Genomic DNA, 15901 nt, shown 5'->3' on the forward strand with positions numbered 1-15901 from the left:
TCCTCCTCTGTCCCTGACCCCATCACGTTATCTTTTCTCACTGGGGGAGTCGAGAACAAAGCCACTCCACTCCACCCTTTAAAAGAAGAGCAAGAAGAAGAACAAGAAGAAGAGTCGGGGGGATGTTTCGATTCCAAGTATATTTCAGGGGGAAAGTCCTGCTGGAGACAGAGAGGGAGGAGGATGGAGGCTGTTTCTGTTCCTCCGGTCCATTTCAACTTGAAGCTTCCAACCGCCTTTAAATACATGGGGCGTCGCCAAGGAGGGGCAGGGCGTAGCTAGGATTTTTGTTAGGGGGCAGGCCTCTTGTTGGGGAGGGGGGGAGAACTTCAGTTGGCTATATATTTTTATTTATTTTGTTGTTGTTGTATTTATTTATTAATTGTATTAATAAAATATTAATTGTGTTTATTGATTATACCGCCCTATACGGGGCCCTCAGGGCGGTTCACATAATAAAGATATAAAACCAAAAAATACATAATAAAAATAAAACAACGACCCAATAGGCCCCCCTACAAAAAGCACATTTTAAAAGGGCATAGGATTTTTATTGATTTTGGGTGGCAGCTGCCCCGCCCTGTCCCCACCCCCGCTACACCAATATACAGTACAGTGGTACCTCTGGTTAAGTACAGTGGTACCTCTGGTTACATACTTAATTCGTTCAGGAGGTCTGTTCTTAACCTGAAACTGTAGTTAACCTGAGGCACCACTTTAGCTAATGGGGCCTCCCACTGCCGCTGCGCCGCCGGTTTCTGTTCTCATCCTGGAGCAAAGTTCTTAACCCGAGGTACTATTTCTGGGTTAGCGGAGTCTGTAACCTGAAGCGTATTTAACTCGAGGTACCACTGTATATATATCAGAAAGCGAAGGGAGAGGAGAGATGGGTCAGCAATTACGATCTGACAGACAACCTCGAAGCAAATGTCTGAGTGCATTCTAATAAAAAATAAAATCCACCGGGGGTGGGGGAGAGGGGATGGACGGACTTCTGCGGATCCGTCGTCTCCCCCCTGTTCCCCCCATCCGCCGTCAGCTACTGGGAGCATTACATCACCCGAGCCGAGGAGGCAGCTGTGAATGGGAGTAGGTGGGGCTTGGGCTGCAGAAAGGCGGGGATCGGCGCTCCCGGTATAAAATGCAGCTCCTGGCCGAGGCGCTCCCTGTTGCTTGTTGCCGGTGCTGAAGAGAGCCGAGGTCAGGCAGGTGGGCGCGCCGGAGGCAGAAGCGGCCAGCGAGTGGGGGGTCAGCCCGGAGTCAAGCCGTCGCCATGCGTGAGATCGTGCACATCCAGGCCGGCCAGTGTGGCAACCAGATAGGGGCGAAGGTATGGTCTGGACAGGGGCAGGAGAGGAAAGGGGGGCGTCTCTATTGTTACACGCGCTGCAGGGAGTCGCCAATTCCAGGCGTTCCACGCGTCTCTAACTCGGGTGGGGTTCAATGACCTCGGCCTCCTGCGCATCGAAGGAGCCTATTCAGCAACTCAGCATTTTCTCTCTCTCTTTTTATGTCTTCGTCTCACAATTTTGAGAGATGTATTCTTCACCACCTCTACCCCCGCTCGGGTCTGCTTCCTCGACGGCGCGTTCATCCTCTGCTGCAGCCGGTTCCTTTGTTACACGCCCCTTACGGAGGGGAGGGAGGAGAATAGAAAATGCTGGTCGTGTTGGATAGTCCCATTCGTTGCCTTTGATGTGTGAGCTGCTAGCAGGAACCGGCGCTCTAATAAGGGGTCTAGAAAAAGGCGTTTCCTCATCCCGCCTTGTTGTAGGCACTTCGTGCTTTGAGTCAGCGCTCATGTCACAAAGACACACACACACACACACACAAAATTCCAAATCCGGGTGGTGTTGGTTTTTTGTGTGTGGACGGGACTGGATCTGGTGCTTTAACAATTTTATTTATACCCCGCCCATATGGCTGGGCTTCACCAGCCGCTTGTTTTATTTTTGACAAGTAAGGGTAGCTAGTAACTCAATTCCCAGCCACACCCTCAATGCTGGTACAGAGACAATATAGCTTTCAGTAAGTCGAGGGGGGGTCTATAGTCATCTCTAGGCTCACTGGTATCTTCTAATACGGTATTGGGCTAGATTCTGCAGTAAAGGGGATTTTAAGGTTCGATGAATAGTACTCCGTCTTCATGTTGCTTCCCTTGTGTAGGTAGTTTGTCACAGATGCTTTCTCTGAATTCAGTTTGGGTAGATCATATGAGCCTATTATTTTGAGCTTAACTTGCTTGGGGATCTGGTTGCCCCGGCTGTGCTTTCTGCTTCCCTTTTGTGGAAGGGAACGAATAAATACTGAATTCGCTTTGAAAATATTTAGAGTTGGCGCTACCACCTTGGCAGGCTAGGCAGTAATAGTGTGGTCCACGCAGCATGTATCTCAAGGCTCTCAAGCGAATGGAAAGTGGTCTTTAATCTGCAACATTGCAGGGCATTTTTCTGTGATCATAAAGCACACCCCTCCACACACACACCTTAGACCTTAGTGCTTGCTCAGAAAACATTGTCACAGATCTGGGGACACATGCCCACTGGTCCTTTCATAAGGGAGTTTCCCTAACAGCTTCTAAGCTTACCTTATCAAGGATATGAAGCAAAGAGTGGCTTTCTGCTGCCATTTTGGTTACGATCATGGGCAGAGAGGCTGGTGCTGGTTTGGTTTTGTGTTTGAGAGAACAGCACCAGGAGACAATAGCCTTTCTAGCGCCGCAAGTGGGTGTGTGCATGGGCTTGGTGGCACCTTTTCCTCCCCACTCCTGCACACAACGAAAGATCATCATTCAATTTTTAAACATGGTTAAAACTGAATGAACCCAAGCACATTCAAGACAGAGGCTTGAATTACAAAAGATAGAGCAGAGAAAATACCAATAAACATAAGGAGTGATTTATTTATTTATTTATTTATTTTTAAGGAAAGCAGTACTGAAGAATTTTCTGCAGCCATCCTTTTCTCACTGCCCACCATGCAACGTATTTCACAATTATAAACGGAGATTTTAAAGAGCATCCTGGTGCATTGTGGCTTCCTTTGTGGGTTTCATGTGGAGTATTGCAGCGGTGCTGTTTCTTTGTGCTTCGAGCTGCTGTCAAGGCAGCCACCTGGGCTGCCAGAGCTGTTAAGCGTTTGCCTTGATCTGCCTCATTTCCCACGGCAGAAGCTCTTTTCAGCTGGGAATCTGGCAGCCCTGACAACGGGATTTTGGCAAGGCGTGCCAGCAAGCGGCATGTGGTTTTTTGGGGGGAGGGGGAGTCAGCCTTCTAGGCATTTCAAAGGCAGTTGCTAATAGCTCTCCAAAATTCCCATTCCAGTTCTGGGAAGTCATCAGCGATGAGCACGGAATTGACCCCACCGGCAGCTACCACGGAGACAGCGACCTGCAGCTAGAGAGGATCAATGTCTACTACAATGAAGCAACTGGTAACCTTGGGGAGGGAGCGGGGTGTGTGGGTGTGAGAGAGAGGGAGGGAGGGAGGCCGGGGAGGAAAGCTGCTGATAGATTCTTCAAAAAATGTCACAGGCACTGGGAGAGCAGCAAGCGTGACAAAACCCTGGCAAGCCGGGGCCTTTAAGCAGCTATTGAAATCCTTGGCAACGCTTTAATGCCTACTTAAAATTCAAGCCTGGTTTCATTAGGCTGTTCCCTTTAAATCTGCACCTCCCCCACTCCTTTTATCTGTTTAGAGAGTTGCTGTGTCTCTCCGGTGAATAGTAATGAGGTTGCCAAGAGCATAGGAGCTGCCTTGTGTTGGGTTTTGTGCGGATTCCCCTCCCCTCCCCAGCCCACGAAATCTGCTGACAGCAGGTCTATAACACTGAGTGTCCACCACTGCAGGTAACAAGTACGTGCCCCGTGCCATCCTTGTGGACTTGGAGCCTGGCACAATGGACTCGGTCAGGTCTGGACCTTTTGGGCAGATCTTTAGACCTGACAACTTTGTCTTTGGTAAGTGTTTCATCATGGCTGTTCTAAAACGGGTGCCCAAGCGAAAATGAACTCAGAAGCTCAGGTCCTCTTAGATCAAGGGTTTGCTGGCTAGAAATCTACCAATCTGTTCCAGTTCACCTTCAGTACCTCCTCTCCTCCACCACCAAGCAAAGCATGAGTGCTACAGTCAGCTTGGCTTGAAGCCAATTGGCATTCACTTCCATCAGCATGTGCGGTCCTCTTTAAAGTTGTCAGGCATCAATCTCTGCGTAGGGTTCTGCCGTTATGAGCTTTCACAATAGGAGTAGGATGGGCAAGTATGCATTTCCTGTTTCCCACGTATTGGCAGAAAAATGGGTCAAGGGATCATTCCTGCATCTCTCCCGTGGTGAAATGGATGAGATATTCCAGGATCGCCACAAGAGAAAGGGCAGCCTTCTCTCCCTTAACCAGAACACACCGTGGATAGCTCAGTCGATAGAGCATGAGACGCTTAATTGCAGGGTTGTGAGTTCGAGGCACACGTAGGGTGAAAGATTCCTGCATTGCAGGGAGTTGGACTAGATGATGATCAATGTCCCTTCCAACTCTACAGTTTTATGATTCCATGTGTCAGGGGCTGGCCAGTGTCAGATGCCAGAGACTGGTCTGACTCAGACAAGGAAGGCAGGCAGTCACAGAGCAGCCTTTAATGAGGAGGAAGGGGGTAATTGCCCCCCTTCCTTCAGTGTTCTCAGTAACAGAGAGAACAGTAGATTAAGAAACCTCACAGTCGGAGGAGGAGGAGATAGACAGCCCTGATAAAGTTGCTAGGCAACCAGGAGGGAGGGAGAGTTTGGAAGGCTCTTACTTTGAGAGCAGCGAGGATGTTCCTCCCTCCCCTCGGACTAGAAGGCAGGAAAGGGTTAAGGAGCAACGAAAGCACAGGGGCAGAAGGACAGGGAATCCAGCGCCCTTCGTGCTGCAAAAGGGGAGGAGATTCAGAGTGAACAACTGATACCCTGAGAGAAGTTGGCTCAGTGCCGTTCTCTTTGTGTTATTGTAAATAGACTATAAACCTGTCAGAGGCTCATTAATTCTTATTGGAAACTCCTGTCCATATCTGCAGACCTGACACTATGCTAGATTGACCATGGATCCCTGTTGCATGCAAATTTCTTGGCCATGCGGTTTAGCGTTTGCATGCAAATAAATATTTGGAGAAGATATATGAAGGAAATACCAATGTTCTAGGACTTGATGGATTGCTTGTCCAAGAACACAACAGAACCATTTCTTAGGGCTGTTACAGACTGTGCCCCCCTGAAGAGGTCGTAACCAAAATTTAAAAAGAAATGCACATTTAGGCTCCAGCTGGTTTGCTTTACCAGTTCCACCCTTTATGCACTGAAAGTGTTGGCAGCTGTAGCTTCTGCACGTTCATCACCTTTCTGCTTCCTCCTCTAGGCCAGAGTGGTGCTGGGAATAACTGGGCCAAGGGCCACTACACGGAGGGAGCGGAGCTGGTGGACTCTGTGCTGGATGTGGTAAGGAAGGAGTCAGAGAGCTGCGACTGCTTGCAGGGCTTCCAGTTGACCCATTCCCTGGGCGGTGGCACAGGCTCTGGGATGGGGACACTCCTCATTAGCAAGATTCGGGAGGAGTATCCCGACCGGATCATGAACACGTTCAGTGTGATGCCATCCCCTAAGGTGTCGGACACAGTGGTGGAGCCCTACAATGCCACGCTGTCCGTCCACCAGCTGGTGGAGAACACGGATGAAACCTACTGTATTGACAATGAGGCCTTGTACGATATCTGCTTCCGCACACTCAAACTCACCACTCCCACATACGGGGACCTCAACCACTTGGTTTCGGCCACCATGAGCGGCGTCACCACCTGCCTGCGGTTCCCTGGCCAACTGAATGCCGACCTCCGCAAGCTGGCGGTCAACATGGTGCCATTCCCTCGCCTGCACTTCTTCATGCCCGGCTTTGCTCCCCTCACGAGCCGCGGAAGCCAGCAGTACCGGGCCCTGACAGTGCCAGAGCTGACCCAGCAGATGTTCGATTCTAAGAACATGATGGCAGCCTGTGACCCACGCCACGGGCGCTACCTGACGGTGGCGGCCATTTTCCGGGGCAGAATGTCCATGAAGGAAGTGGATGAGCAGATGCTGAACGTCCAGAACAAGAACAGCAGCTACTTTGTCGAGTGGATCCCCAACAATGTGAAGACAGCCGTGTGCGACATCCCTCCGCGAGGCCTCAAGATGTCCGCCACCTTCATTGGCAACAGCACGGCCATCCAGGAGCTGTTCAAAAGAATCTCCGAGCAGTTCACGGCCATGTTCCGCCGAAAGGCCTTCCTGCACTGGTACACCGGAGAGGGCATGGATGAGATGGAGTTCACGGAGGCCGAGAGCAACATGAACGACCTGGTCTCCGAATACCAGCAATATCAAGACGCCACAGCGGACGAGCAAGGAGAGTTTGAGGAGGAAGGCGAAGAGGACGAGGCTTAGGATGGCGGTGGTTTAGTGCAGTGGGGCAAGTTTAGTGCAATGGGGCCAGTGTTTTGGGGCACAGTCTGTTCAGCTCTGCTGATGCATGCTTTTTCAGTTCAACTTGGTGCTTTCTCTGCTGGCTTTGTCAGCAGATTTACTCGTTGTGTAACAGTAGTTGCAAAAGAGTTATGAAAAAGTCTTCTGTCTAAATGTCTGATACAAACATAAAAGGCATTTGTGTTTCACACTGTTGTCTGGATTCTTTTATTGTGTTGTAAAACTGCAGAGCAGAAATGAAGCCAAGTCGGAACAGTGGGAAATTATTATGCTACTTCTGCGACAGAAGTGTTGCAGCCGTCATGCAAGTAAATAAAATGTGAATGAACTGGACCGATTATCACAATGCTACATACCGTATTTTTCGCCCCATAGGACGCACTTTTTCCCCTCCAAAAATGAAGGGGAAATGTGTGTGCGTCCTATGGGTGAATGCAGGCTTTCGCTGAAGCCTTGAGAGCGACAGGCATCGGTGCGCACCGACTCCTCTCGCTCTCCAGGCTTCAGGAAGCTATCTGCAAGCCTTGCCAGCCTGGCGGGAGTTCCCGTGGGCTCACAAGGCTTGCGGACAGCAGCCTGCAGCCCCGGCGAGTGTCCACAAGCCTAGTGCTCCTGGCGGGAGGTCCTGCCAGGCGCGCGAGGCTTGGGGCGGCAGTAGTGGCGTAGCGTGGGGGCTGCAGGGGGGCCCGGGCGCAACATCCGGGGGTTAGGGGGCACAAATCCACGGGTTAGGGGGCGCAAATTACTTGCCTTGCCTTGCCCTGGGTGCCGACAACCCACGCTACGCCACTGGGCGGCAGCCTGCCGCCCGAAGCACGCAGAGCCCTCCGGAGGGCTCCCCGTGCTTCGGGCGAGTGTCCGCAAGTCTTGCGCACCCGGCGGGAGGTCCCGCCGAGCGTGCGAGGCTTGGGGTGGCAGCCTGCAGCCTGAAGCACACGGAGCCCTCCGGAGGGTGCCCCCTGCTTCGGGCAGGTGTGCGCAAGGCTTGGAGCGGCAGCCACGGCTGGGGGGGGGAATAATTTTTTTTAATTCATTTCCCCCCCAAAAAACGAGGTGCATCCTATGGGCCAGTGCGCCCTATAGGACGAAAAATACGGTACTCTTCCAATTAACATTTGGCACTGGAAAAATATTTGACCAAGGAACAAACAGGCATGTTTTTGTGATATATTTAGATGATTACGCTCTCCTTGGGGTGCTAACACTATCTTAAAAGATGATGATTGTCATCCTTAGGCTTCTTGGTGCGTTTCCTAACTGAGCGACGAGGGACCTGTGGTCTTCCAGATGTTGTTGGATTCCAACTCCCATCAGCCCCAGTGAGCATGGCGAGTGGGAGTTTTAGTCCAACATCACTTGGAAGGTCACAGAATCCACATCCCTATTTAAGGAAGCTGGAGTATACTCTGAAGACAATGGCAAGAAACATGTTTTCAACAGAGTCGTAATAGGTCTGAAGCCCAAATTGCCCGGACATTAAGGAATACTGTTGTCCATTGAAAAGTAAGTTTCTACTCTACCCCTAAGTGATGCAACATGAATTACACCACAAATTTCAGTTTTCCTGCAGATGGTCCCTCAATAGAGGTTGTGTCTAAGTAACTGGTCTACCACTACTCAATGTAGGAACTGCACTCATATTCATTGCAGTGAGGAATTGTTGTTTTTTTGCAATTAATTTAGTCAAGTTTTTTTTTAAAAAAAAACCTAATCACACTCATCTTCAAAGAGGAGAGTAAAGACCTTAGCCTAAAACCAATTGTTTGAAGGTGTGGTAAATGATTATCATAATTACAGAAAAACAAGATTGGGCCTGTGCCTCTGAAGCTTCCTGAGAACGCAGAAGATTGCGGCCAGTGATGGTAAGACTTGAGGTTGTCCTTCAGATCACTACATGCGCCTGAAACCTTGGAGGAGTGGCTGCTGAGAATATAATTTGCTGAGACAGTGTGTGGAAGCAAGGAAGAGTTGAGACCTGTCCTTTCACTCTCCACAGACAAGAGTTTTCCTTCATGCTGTGATGCTGCTGCAGGGTAAAAGAGAAAGAAAGACATGGTTTCCTTTACCACCTTCCTAGGACTGGGACGGGAACCTATTTTTCTGCATTCCCTAGGGAATAATGCGGGGGAGGGGGCAGTGTTTCCCAAACTTGGGTCTCCAGTTGCTCTTGGACTACAACTCCCATCATCCCTAGCTACCAGAATCAGTGGTCAGGAATGATGATGACAAAAAGAACTGGCCATCCATGTTTGGGAAAGCCTGTACTAAATGAACAAATGCTTTGTTCAGGGTAGAATTTGAAAAGGTGGTAGTAAAGGACTGAAACAAAGCTTTCTAAATGAGGGTTAATAAACTAGCCCTTTTGGCCTATGCTTGTTCTTCTTTAAAGCAGCTAAACACTCCCAAGGCCCCTGAAATATATATATATATATTTCAATGCTAATACCCCTGACCATAACAAAAACATCTTACTTCACCTTGTGTGGGTTGTTTGGAGGTGGCTGACCAAACTCTGCTGGGTTATTTATTCCTAAAATCTATTCAGTTTTTTACACCAGAACTTGAATTCTCATTCCAATAGCTCCCATGTGAGGAAGATGTCTGGGATTCTTTAGCTGTGGTTTCTGCATTTTAGGGGGTTGGACTAGATGACCCTTTGCCTCCCTTCCAAGTCCTCCAGTTCTATGACTCTTTAGCTCTGTCAAGCCCAGCATCTGAAGCCCTGGTGACATGCACACGTTTACTGAACATCTTCCTTTTAAAGGACATCAACTTTGTAAAATCCAGGGCGGGGCAGAGAGGAGTGGCACCACTTTTTATGGGGTATTTTAATCTGGAGCATCCGTATAGGAGTTAGGTTTCCCTTCCCCCAATTCCCTTAAAGCGTTTCTAATCTAAAGCAATACCATGTATGGCAGGTAAAAGATAAAGGTAAAGGACCCCTGGACAGTTAAGTCCAGTCAAAGGTGACTATGGGGTTGTGGAGCTCATCTCGCTACAGGCCGAGGGAGCCAGCCTTTGTCCACAGATACCTTTCCGGGTCATGTGGCCAGCATGAACTGCTTCTGGTGCAATGGGACACCGCGATGGAAGTCAGAGCACACAGAAATGTCATTTACCTTCCCACCGCAGAGGTACCTATTTATCTACTTGCACTGGCATGCTTTCGGACTGCTAGGCTGGCAGGAGCTGGGGCAGAGCAACAGGAGCTCACCCCATTGTGGGGATTCAAACTGCCAACCTTCTGATCAGCAAGCCCAAGAGGCTCAGTGGTGCAGACCACAGCACCATCTGTGTTTAAGCAGCATGTGTGGCATCCTATGATCAACAGACCCCACACCTGCAATCCACAGAACTGGGTGTACCAGTGTTCATGCTGATCCTCTCAACAGCCTACAAGGGATCACTCTGGGTCAGGGGTCAGCAAACTTTTTCAGCAGGGGGCCAGTCCACTGTCCTTCAGACCTTGTGGGGGGGCAGACTATATTTTAAAGGGGGGGGAATGAACGAATTCTTATGCCCCACACATAACCCAGAGATGCATTTTAAATAAAAACACACATTCTACTCATGTAAAAACAGGCTGATTCCCGGACCATTCAGGACCGGATTTAGAAGGCGATTGGGATGGATCCGGCCCCCGGGCCTTAGTTTGCCTACCCATGCTCTGGGTGATACACAGCCAAGAACCACAGCACCATCTCCTCAGGTCATTATCTTTTCCTTCGAAATACCACATTTCATTGTCCCTGGGAAAACATTTTGAATATAAACATTTTGCCCTCTTTTAACAACAGGAGGGCTGGAGCTAAATATGAAATACATAAGTAGTAACAAAAAACAACAACCTATGACACGTTTCCCCTGATTTTGTACTCCATTCTTAAGAGTTAAGTGATACCTAGAGACATTTAATCCAATGGGTTTAAGGGTGCATATTTTTGTTATACAAGCTGCTAATGCCCTTCTACGAGAAATCTTCTTATGAGAAATCATCTCACTGTGTTTTGTATCTGGGTGCATGAGCAGTTGCTGGCCTTTTTCTGTGGGTGAGCTTACGCCAAATAAACATTACTAGTATCAGATAACAGGTCTAGAGTATCTGGTGACAGAGCAATGATGGAGCCTGGGTAGACTTGGCATCTGAGAAACATGCACTTCACATCTACCCACCTGCTGGTTGTCAGTGGATAGACCTGCTGTCCATCTGCTGGTGAATAATAATAATATTATAATAATAATTTATTATTTATACCCCGCCCATCTGGCTGGGCCTCCCCAGCCACTCTGGGCGGCTTCCATAAAAACCAAAAATACAGTAAAACATCACACGTTAAAAACTTCCCTGAACAGGGCTGCCTTAAGATGTCTTCTGAATGTCAAGTAGTTGTTTATCGCTTTGACATCTGCTGGAAGGGCGTTCCACAGGGCGGGCGCCACTACCGAGAAGGCCCTCTGCCTGGTTCCCTGTAGCTTTGCTTCTCGCAATGAGGGAACTGCCAGAAGGCCCTCGGCGCTGGACCTCAGCGTCCGGGCAGAATGATGGGGGTGGAGACGCTCTTTCAGGTATACTGGACCGAGGCCGTTTAGGGCTTTAAAGGTCAACACCAACACTTTGAATTGTGCTCGGAAACATACTGGGAGCCAATGTAGGTCTTTCAAGACCGGATCTGAGATCCAAATGTCTTTTCACTCCCTGATGAAACACTCAGCTTTCCCCCTGGCTGCCGTCCCCTTCTCCAGTCCTTAATTAATTGCACGGCTGCTACAACTTCACTTTTTAATTTTTTTATTGTACTTATATACCACCCTATACCTGGGGATCTCGGGACGGTTCACAGAATAAAATCAAGATATAGAACCACAAAATGCATAATAAAAAAACAACAAACCGGTAGCTCTCCGCCACAAAAAACCCACACATTTTAAAAGGGCATAGGATGTCAATCAGATCGACCAAAGGCCTGGTTAAAAAGGAATGTTTTGGCTGGCACCTAAAGGTGTACGGTGAAGGCGCCAGGTGAACTTCCTTGGGGAGAGCATTCGACAGATGGGGAGCCACCGCAGAGAAGGCCAGTTCTTGTGTTGTCACCCTTTGGACCTCTTGAGGAGGGGGCACACAAAGAAGGGCCTCAGAAGATGATCTCAGGGTCTGGGTAGGTTCATATGGAGAGAGGCGGTCCTTGAGGTATTGCGGTCCTGAGCCTTTTAAGGCTTTATAGCCTACATGCTGCATTTCCCAAAGAATCGCCTCCCATTCCCCCTACCACCACCAAACACTAGGTTAAAAACATTAGACTACACATCAGGGCTGTCATATGCAACCTACTTGCTTCGGCAACATGAGTAGAACAAAACAGGGATGCTTTGCAGGATGGATATAACCCACACACTTCCAGCCAGTGTCCTGACTTTGGAAATATCGACATAATAGAAACAGGCTTGGTCTGCTTTGGTTTAAACAGAGTAATGTTCCAAAATGTTGACAGAGTAAAAAAAAAAAAAGTCCAAAGACCTGGCTTAGAAATATAGTACAGTGGTACCTCAGTTTACCAACTTAATCCGTTCCGGAAGTCCCTTCTTAAATCAAAACCATTCTTAAACCAAGGCACGCTTTCCTTAATGAGGCCTCTCACTGCCGGTGCCCTTCCACAGTTCGGATTCCATTCTTAGGCCGAGGTAAAGTTCTCAAACCAAGACACTTTCTGGTTTTGCAGAGTTTGTAAACCAAATCATTCATAAACAGGGCTGTTCTTAAACCAAGGTACCACTGTATGTTCCTGTCTTTGCTGCTGCATTTTGGTTTTTGAGTTGACACGCTGCTCCCCAAGCACAGCTGCACTAAAATCCTGTATACCTGCACTGTTTTCTATGGGTCAGCAGGAATGACTTCTCCCCCAAAAAAGAACCTGCAGCAGAGGATTAATAGCAAACCATAACTGTAGATAATAGCTGTTTCACTCTAGCCTTGTTTAATTGGATGGATCGTCTTTCCTAAGTGTTAGCCATTGGTCTGATTTCATTCATTGACTTAAAATGCCAAAAGGTGGGAGCAGGTTAGTTTCTCACAACGCATGCTCAAAACTTGCTCTTTCTTAACGAAGGGGGTTATGATTTTTGTGGAGGAAGATGCCCTTGCCGCCTCATGGATGCCCTCGGATCTCAGGAACATTAACCTTGCATGCATCGCGCAATGAGGCTACAAATGTGGAATGGTGCTGCAGAGCCACATCTCTGTGTGTGTCCCTGATGTTCAGACATTAAGTCCGGGTGTCTTCAAAGCAAGCTGATGTGCATAGCCTTTCCTTGGTAGATGCAATGAGGTGATTGTGCCTTGGTACACACAGGGAATAAAGTTGCACACCACACCAAGCGAAAGTTGCAAAAATATAAGCTGGCTTTCAAGGCATGGTCTCTTGGGCAGAAGGGACTTCTGGGTGATCTCTCAAAGGAACCTTTCATCTCCTGGCAATTTCAGCAAACAAAAAGTAACAAATCATTAAAATCGAACAGCTCATTAAAGAGAGCTCTCTATAAGCACTAAAATAAGTTTGTTGTTCAACAGGACTCCATGGCCTTAAAATAAACACACAGAGTATGTTTGCAATTTTTGTCATTTTAAGTTTGAAAATGCAGGAAATTAGAAAGCAGGGAATTAGAAAATGCAGGGAATTATTGAAAATGCAGGGAATTAGAAAACAGATGGGATAAAATGGAGGGTGGGAGAAGATCCAAAGGAGGAAGAATGGCAGTTCAAGATGATGGGAGTATGCAGAATTAGTGGGTCTAACCAGCAGAATAGGAGAATTATGGGGAAATAATTGTAAACAAGTGAAAACGCTAGCAGGATTGAGGTAAATTCAACAGTAAAAATCATGCTGAGGTAATATTTAAAGGTGGGCGGGATTTAGATGGTTAGAATAGAATATGTGATATGACTTATATGCACAACCTTTTAAATATGCCTCTTTGAGCTCTTAAACAAGGCATGTTGGCTGACAGAATCTAAACAGCCAAGAAGAAGAAGATATGCAGCTAAGTACTGTTGCCTGTCACCCCAATCGCCAAGAGGTGTGAGAGTCCAGGGGTTTCAGATGCTTCCCCAGAGTCCAGGTTTCCTACTGGAAATGAGGCACAGCAGAGACTGTGGTGTCTCTTGTGGAATGTATCATCACTGAAGACGTCAGCTACAACATTTCCTGTTGCCTAGAGTGGACACACAGGAGAATGTTGCTCCAGACAGGGAGGACTTCCTGTCATACCTGCTCTGGAGCCACCTCCTCCTCTGTGTGACCAGGTAGATTGGCGTGACCCTAGCAGACCCTAGAAAAGGGCTAGTCATGCAGCCATCTTCCCTTTCCCCCCATTTTCTCCTTTTGGACTCCTCTTCTGGCTCTTAGCCAGCAGATGGCTCATCCTTACAGAAGATGGAAGCCACAAGGTAGAAAGTCTGAGACCTAGCTCAGACTGCTTTTCTCTACAAATCAGCCATGTCCTCGCCACCCTGGTAGGGTCGAAGATTTTTGGCAAGCTGGACTTGGCCCAGGCCTACCAGCAGTTACCAGTGGATGAGGCCACTGCTGAGGCACAGACTCAGTGTCACGCACAGGGGCGCATTCCGTGTCAAGTGGCTGCAATTTGGCATCAGCGTGGCAGCAGGCATATTCCGAAATCTCATGGACTCTCTCCTCAAAGGAATTACTGGCGTCACCTCCTTCTTCGATGATGTGTTGATTGCTGGGGCCACACCAGGGGAGTTTGGGGACCGACTCCGCACTGTCCTGCACTGTTTCCAGATGTCCGGCCTCAAGGTGAAGCAGGAAAAGTGTCTGCTAGGAATGCAAAAGGTAGACTTTCTGGAATTTACAGTGGACGCAGACGGAGTCCACCCGACAGGGGACAAGGTGCAAGCTATTTGCGACACCCTGGCACCTAAGTGTAAGGCCGAAATCCAGGCCTTCTTGGGACTATTGAACCACTACCATGCCTTCTTACCTCACAATGCGGCGGTAGCGGAGACCCTACACAGACTGTTAGACAAACAGGCCTCATGGGTGTGGGGGCAGCGCTAGGAAGTCGCTCGTCTCGAACTCAGTCCTGGTGCACTTTGACAAAAGGCTGCCTGGTGGTGCTGGTATGTGATGCCTCGCCCTACGGCATCGGCACCATCCTGGGGCACCAACGTCTGAATGGGAGAGAGATGCCGGTTGCCTACTTTTCCCAGACCCTCTCTGCAGCCAAGAGGAGCTACTCGCAAATAGATAAAGAGGGTCTGGCAATCGCGAAGGGAGTAATTTCACAATTTCTTGTACGAGTGCCCCTTCACCCTGGCGACCGACCACAATTCACTGCTCAGCCTGTTTGCCCTTGAGAAGCAGACCCTCAAGTACTGTCACTTCATGTCCTCAGGTGGTCGATTTTCCTTGCCGGCTACCAGTATACACGGATCCACTGGCCTGGGAAGGCGATGGACCGTGCAAACACCCTCAGCAGGCTGCCACTACCAGAGACCGTCCCCAACCAGCACCCGCACAAGAGGTCATGAGCCTGGAACAGCTTCCCAACAGCCCCATTCAGCCGCCGGAAGTAGCACGCCACTCCTCGAAGGATAGGGTCATCTCCGAGGTCTTGAACTGGGTGTGGCGGGGATGGTCCAGTAGCAACCCTGGGCTAAACAACCTGCAAACACGAACTGTCGGCCCACAAGGGGTGCATGTTATGGGGAAGCAGGATGGTCGTTCCCCAGCCAAAAGGTCCTCACAGCCCTACACGAAACACACTCAGGGGTAGTGAGAATGAAGGCCCTTGCAAGGAGTTGTGTGTGGTGGCTGGGGATTGATGGAGAGATAGAGGCCTGGGTTAAATACTGCCAGACCTGCCAGGAGTCCCGCCCAGATCCCCCAAGGGCCCCAGTCCAGTCCTGGGAGTCCACCCGAGCACCATGGTCACGCCTGCATGTAGACTTTGCTGGCCCCTTTCAGAGGAAAACATTCTTCATAGTGGTGGACTCCTACACCAAATGGCTGGAAGTCGCACTGGTACCGTCCACTTCTACGTCCGCAGAGCCCCCGTCCAACCCTGGGAGTCCGCCCAAGCAGTGTGGTCCCGCCTGCATGTGGACTTTGCTGGCCTCTTCCAGGGAAGGACATTCTTCGTAGTGGTGGACTCGTACTCCAAATGGCTGGAGATTGCCCTGGTACCATCCACTCCTATGGACATGGCCATCCGAGTACTACGTGGGCTGTTTATGACCCATGGGTTCCCCAACACCCTCGTCTCGGGTAACAGAACAGCGTTCACGCCAGAGGAGTTCCATACCTTCACAGCACAAAACGCCATCCACCACACATGATCAGCAACGTTCCACACCGCCACCAACGGTCAAGTAGAGCGCATGGTGCAGACCACCAAGGAT

The 15901-nt window shown here is 49.2% G+C and overlaps 1 protein-coding gene across 1 annotated transcript; it reads left to right on the plus strand.

Moving 5' to 3' along the window:
* The first annotated feature begins 1158 nt into the window (after positions 1-1158).
* Positions 1159-6674, plus strand: LOC309374753 (tubulin beta-2 chain). Its single transcript, XM_081919938.1, has 4 exons — positions 1159-1330; positions 3324-3432; positions 3848-3958; positions 5387-6674. The coding sequence occupies exons 1-4, from the start codon at positions 1274-1276 to the stop codon at positions 6445-6447; spliced, it is 1338 nt and encodes a 445-aa protein (XP_081776064.1). The 5' UTR covers positions 1159-1273; the 3' UTR covers positions 6448-6674.
* Positions 6675-15901: the final 9227 nt, after the last annotated feature.

This window comes from Podarcis melisellensis, assembly GCF_964234715.1.
Source record: "Podarcis melisellensis genome assembly, chromosome: 7".
NCBI classification, from domain to species: Eukaryota; Metazoa; Chordata; class Lepidosauria; order Squamata; family Lacertidae; genus Podarcis; species Podarcis melisellensis.